The sequence below is a fragment of the Filicampus tigris genome, chromosome 1, assembly GCF_054856515.1.
Source record: "Filicampus tigris isolate MCC_2025a chromosome 1, RoL_Ftig_1.0, whole genome shotgun sequence".
In the NCBI taxonomy this organism is placed as follows: Eukaryota; Metazoa; Chordata; class Actinopteri; order Syngnathiformes; family Syngnathidae; genus Filicampus; species Filicampus tigris.
The window spans coordinates 39,357,771-39,363,770 of NC_141217.1; the positions used below are offsets into that span (position 1 = coordinate 39,357,771).

A 6,000-nucleotide genomic window follows, 5' to 3' on the forward strand; every position below is an offset into this window, starting at 1 on the left:
GTCTTTTTTGGTGATTCGATTTTTGACAAATTGCCCCGCCCCCTTTTGGGACATGGTTTATGTTATGTTTTCGGTCTCAGCGGTCTACGTCACGGGAGGGAGGCAAGGTGGTAATATTGCTCGCTTTGTCAGTTCTGTTGCCTAAAATGGCGACCGATCGCCACCAAAATACAAAAGCACATTAACCACTTCAACCTGTGAAAGTATAAAAGTGTTCTGCACAATAGTTTGGATTTATTGACATAAAACGTGATCTCATCATGATCACCTCCACAAAATCAAAAATACCGTGGCGATTGCTCCTCCACTTTCACAGGCTGAAGCGGACAAGAGCATGAATGCGCACAAGAAACCCGACTGGTTATATTTCAGACATTTAGCGACGCTAAACTCATGTCTCAGGAGGGAGAGAGACGGCGGCTTGCAGCAGCAGCAGGCACATTGGAGCCCCCGGCTTCCCTCCCCCCGGCTAAAGGTAGGATTGGGACGGCTAATAGCAACAAGAGAGTGAAGTAAGCCCTCATCGAACAAGCGTCAATGTTCAGCGAACAAAAAGTTCCAGCGAGGCTGACTCCACAACCGAGTGTGGCCGTATTGGAACGTACCTTTCCGGCTGTTGACGTTCCAAATCGGACGTGTTGTCAAAAAACTGTGGCCATTCCTCATTCAAATAAATGTGCACGTCTACTCATTCCCACTTTAGTCTCTGTAAATATCCTGACTGGTGTTTAATGCCTCGCCCGTCCTAACCGTGATCAGCAAAGAAGTCTTTTTTTTAAGCAAAGAAGCAGTGTGCGCTGGTCCCAGCCTAAATCTTTGTAGCCCTGCTCACTTCCATAAGTCCTCATTCTCATATAAATCAGCCACGGAGAGGTTAATCCTTTGGATATGTTGAAGTGGGCATTAGTAAAGGTGTCCACATAAATTTTGGTGCCAATTGATCGTTTTTGGACGTTATAAGCAATGGAAGTACAATGATTTCCAATGGAGAGTTTGGAATCGGTTACTCCCGTGACTCCGGCCAAACAAGGATAGAACGGTAGGGGGCGCTGCCATTGGCCTAATTAACGAGAGGCGTTATTCACGGAGTCACTTATTTCCTAATTTCTCCAAAATTAATGGATAAAATAGAAAATGGCAACTCTTTTTCATTTTCCTGATCAAAAAATATATAAAATGAACTTGTCAGTGAAAACATGGCCCACCGTCCCTTTAAGTGCATGTAGTATTGTGACTCGTTACCTTAGTGTGTGTGCTTGTGTGCGCGTGTGAGTGTGGGTGTGCATGTGTGTGAGTGCGAGTGTTCGTGCGTGTGCAGGTCAAAAGTGGCGGGCTGAGAAATGCGACCTATCAGTGGCCGTGCAGCTGTCGCTCTAAAGCGGAGGCATTTAGACGTGGCGGCGAGAGAAGGGGGACAACATAATTGCTGAAAAGTTCTGAAGAGTTTTTAAAGGAGACATTTTCACAAAGACCAGGAGGTTGCGGCGCTTGGACACTCCATGTCGGATCTCGTTCTCTCCCTCTCTGTCACCCGACAGAGGGGGGAGTCAAAGACCTGAAAAAGGGACATGGTGACGGTTGCTAATGCTCCGTGATCCAGGCTGGACTTACACCTGCAGAAGGACACGCAGAGATGTACTATTTCCCTCCATGGATCTTGTTACTTTAACCCAGGCTTTGCGGGGATGTCCAAAAGAATTCCTGTTGGCTTTCAAGGCAAAGTCAGGTCTGTTGAGTTGTGGTTTGTGGCTATTTTAGACACGAGTTAAATTGTGAGTAAGTTTTATCAAACAAGTCTCAGCTTGGGGAAGGGGGGAGTCATCAGACACTCTAAAAACAGTTGGGTTAAAAATAACACAATTTGGGGTCAAAAAAGGACCGACCCACTACTTGGGTCAATTTGATCAAAATGGGTAGTTTTGTACAAAAAACCCACAAATACTGAGCTGTTTTGTTCAAAACGATGCAAGAAGGTGAGCCAAATTGACCCAATTTGTGGATGGGTCCATTTTTGATCCAAAATGGTGTTATCTTTAACCCAACTGTTTTTCGAGTGGATGCAAAATGCTTCACTCCCTGTTCCTTCAAAGTCAAAGAAATTATTTTTCATGTCAAACTTAAGTGTATATTTGCGTATATTGAAAAGGGATTGAAATAATTGCTAACTGAATAGTTTCTTGATAGATGGAGAAATAAAACAATACAGTACATGCATCAATATAATTTAGGACAGTATGTGCAAATATGCGTAAACAACCCCCCACCCCCCAGCACACACACACGTTGCCATGTGGAAATGTGCAGTTTAAAATGAATTTTGAAAGTGCTTGTGCTTGCCCTTGAAAGGTCAGAATACTGTTCATTTAATCGTGAGGCTGACATACACCCATGTAACCAAGATGGCGGCCGAGTAGTTCACTTACAAAAGAGAACCTTCTAGGGAGGTCAAACTGGATTGTACTTATATGTTTCAGTTTCCTGCCGGCTCATCATCAACGTGCCCGGCGTGTCCAAAGGTGTGAAAGCTGAAGGAGTATTTAGCGTCAGCCCTGCAACAAGTGCCATCCAGATATAACATTCTTCCCGATACAGAGTTCATATGGAATCCAAGATGTCTGAAGGTGCAGCATCCGGTAGCAGTCTCATCAGCCCTCCCAACATAACCAAAGCTGCCAGACCGAAAGACCAGCTCGTCCGCGACCAGGAGTCCACGCCACCAGTTTTCATCCGTAAGCTCCGTAAGGCTGCGGTGGGAACGGGCTGTGATATCCGCCTGAGGGTGTCAGTGGCAGCTTTTCCAAGACCGTCGCTCACCTGGTACCACAACGACACACTCCTGCCTCCCACGGAATTCCAGGACTCAGGAGGGTTGTGGATACGGGACTGCCGTACGCGGGATGCTGGCTTGTACACTTGCGTGGCTGCCAATGAGCTGGGGGAGGCCAGCTGCAGCGCCATCCTCGCCATTATGGATCTCGGAGAAGGTAACAGAAACTTATCTGAAATTGCCATTATTTTTTGGGCATGGTTACCACGTTTAGGCTCATCAAACAAATGTAAATATTAGACAAAGTTAGTAAGCATAAAGTGCCGTTTGATGATTTTTCCTTAAATAAAATCACCAAGTTCAAAAGCTTATTCAAAGCTACCTGGCCCTGTGTGAATGAACTATTTGCCCCCTAGTTAAGTCACAAATGATTGTAACTGTGGCTAATCACATTTTGTTGGAAAGCTGAGTTCATTTTCAGTGACCACACCCAAGCCTGATTACCGCCAGACCTGTTCAATCAAAATAAATAGAACCTGTCTGACAAAACAAAGTCGGCCAAAAGATGAAAAAAAATATCTGTGACAAAATGCCACAATCCAAAGAATTTCAGGAACAGGTAGGAAATAAGATCATTTACATCTATGATTCTTCTACGTAGAAAGGATTACAAACACATATGTAATAATATTGAATTTTCTTTCCCTTGATAAATAAAATCACCATTAAAAACTGCGTATTATATTTACTTGGGTTATCACTGTCTGATGTTTACATTTGTTTGATATTAAAAAAGTAGGAAACTATGCAAAAATATATATTTTGTCTGAATAAATAGGAAAGAAATAAAACAATACATCAAATGCACAAACTGGAATTATGGTTAAAAAGTTAAGCCTTGGTTTACTGGACCATAACAAAACCTTCCTGACACGTGGGAAAATGAGTTAAGGTCCGATGAAACTGAGAGGGAATTTTTTGGCCATAATTCCAGAAGCTATGTTTGGGGCTGTTTGTCTTCAGCTGGAACTGCGGCCTTAGACAAGGTGGAGATGGGAATTATGAACTGTTCAAAATACCATTCAATGTTAGCACAGCACTCTTTAAGCTTCTGATAGGAAGCAAAACTGATGTCAGGCAAAGCCTACGAGAACACCTGAAATGTATTTGGGGATAATTAGGAGCACTTGAACTGGTGGCAGGTGTGTGTTAATCAATCGGTCTTGAACCTTTGAAAGTGTTTCTGTGACGTGGACAATGAAAGCATCAAGGATTGAGTCTGTACGTTTTTTTTGTTTTTGTGCTTTTCCCAAAGCAGCTATGGCCTAGTTGCATCACCAAAAATAGTTGGTGAGAATTCACACGCTAAATGATCCTGCGCATGTGCTCCCCGATTAGTCTGTTTACCGGTTAGCCAAAAATCTCAGTGCTCCATGTTGAGATTAAATGATGGCATTTGAACGTGGCATTTGCTTTTAAAAGTCATTCGGTGAAAACCCAGTGGTGTTTCATTCAGGTCCTACGTTTTGGGTCCCCCAGTATCTGTCACATTTCTCCAGCGCCCCTCCACTCTGCATAGTTATTTCCGGCACGGTATGTGCCTCGCTGACTTTGGGGGGGCTCAGAGCTCCGATGCGTGCGTGCGTCTCCGATTGCACCAGCCGACATCATAGATAATTATAGCACCACTGCGGTCAAGGAGTGATGCTGTCACTCTCAATCACGTTCAGCGCCGTGAAAGCACAGCAAAGGGCCTCTAAATGTGCATTCTCGGGCGAGCCTGCCGTGTGCGTGGCAAATTTTAATAGCTGCTATCGGAGCAGACCAGCTTGTTTGTGGCCTTTGAATCTTAAACAGTGGTATGAAGTAACAATGTACAAATGTCTGAACCATATACTTTATTCCTTATGTTGGAATACAGATCTTATTTATTCCTTACTCTGTCAAAATATTCTCGTTACTTTTTCATAACATGACACATATATATATATATATATATATATATATATATATATATATATATATATATATATATATATATATAGTTTTTTGCGCCCGCCCTAAAAAACACAATTTGCCATCTGCCATTCAAAAATTGTCTGGAAAAAAACAACACATTACAGGTGAAGTTTATTTTTTCCTCCAGCTAATTCAACCTACATTTTTGTTGTCAGTCCACAACATTAGCAAGGCTATGGGAACATGTTGTTTAGATCGCATAAAAGACAATGTTAGCTCGCTTTTGGTTAAAAAAAAAAAAAAAGAACTTCTCAAAATGGGTTATCAAAGCAGCTACTGAATATAGACAGCAATAACTGAGTTTTACTAAGTTTTGTACTTAAGTACATTTCAGTGTCATAGTCTGTCTTTTGAGTTTGTTTTTTGACTTCATGTTTCATGTTTTTCCTTGTTTCATGTTTTTCCTTGTTTCTTTGTCTGTCTCTCGTTAAGTTATTAAGTCCACCTTTGCTTGTCATCCCGGTCCCTTGTGGTAGCCAAGCAGCGACCTCCTCCCCTCTGTGTCTTGTCCACATGTTCCTCGTTGTATTGCCAACTTGTCTGTATTTAGTTCCCCGCTCTCCTTCAGTCCTAGTCAGTTTGTTGTCATTTTTCTGTTGTCAAAGTCAACTCCAGTACTGTCCTAGTGTTTGTTTGGTTTTCCTTTTGATCCTTGTTGTAATCTTGTTGGAGTTGAATTGTTACTACGTTTAACATACAGTATCTGTACATCTACTTAAGTACGGAGTGTGAGTACTTTTGCCACCTCTGATCTTAAACAAGAGCGGAACATTGAATGGGGTCGATCTGAACATTCTGACGTCACACGTGGTGTCATATGCAGCCTGGCTGTCTGAAGTAGCTCTGACCCATCAAGTGCGCTCAAGTCGAGCGTGTCACATTTAAATCGTTTCGTTTACAAAGTGTCAATTCACAACAAGAGTTGTCTTGACTAATATAGAGAGTAGGTTTAGGATCATGCTCATTGCTTCTGAGACACTGAAAGACCGAAGAATGAGCTAACGCTTTGGTCACAGAAAAAGTATGCATTACCGTGGACATATTATGGAATGCGTACTTTTGAATTACGTATTAATAAGTGGGTCTCTGGGGTACCTGCAAGTTTGTTCTTAAAGAACCAAGTCAATCTTTTGTCAGCAGCCTCTTGATATCATGAAGTCTGTGGGTGAAACGTTGAATTTGGTTTACATAATAATCTCCCCCACACAGCCACG

At 42.5% G+C, this 6,000-nt stretch overlaps 1 protein-coding gene across 1 annotated transcript; it reads left to right on the plus strand.

Moving 5' to 3' along the window:
* Positions 1–2,611: 2,611 nt before the first annotated feature.
* On the plus strand, positions 2,612–4,096 carry LOC147154054 (striated muscle preferentially expressed protein kinase-like). The gene is made up of 2 exons (XM_086045790.1): positions 2,612–2,984; positions 4,083–4,096. Exons 1-2 carry the CDS (start codon positions 2,612–2,614, stop codon positions 4,094–4,096), a joined length of 387 nt encoding a protein of 128 aa, XP_085901916.1.
* Positions 4,097–6,000: the final 1,904 nt, after the last annotated feature.

Excerpts from the sequence above, each read along its gene's own strand:
- LOC147154054 (XM_086045790.1), top strand. The coding sequence starts at position 2,612 with ATGTCTGAAGGTGCAGCATCCGGTAGCAGTCTCATCAGCCCTCCCAAC.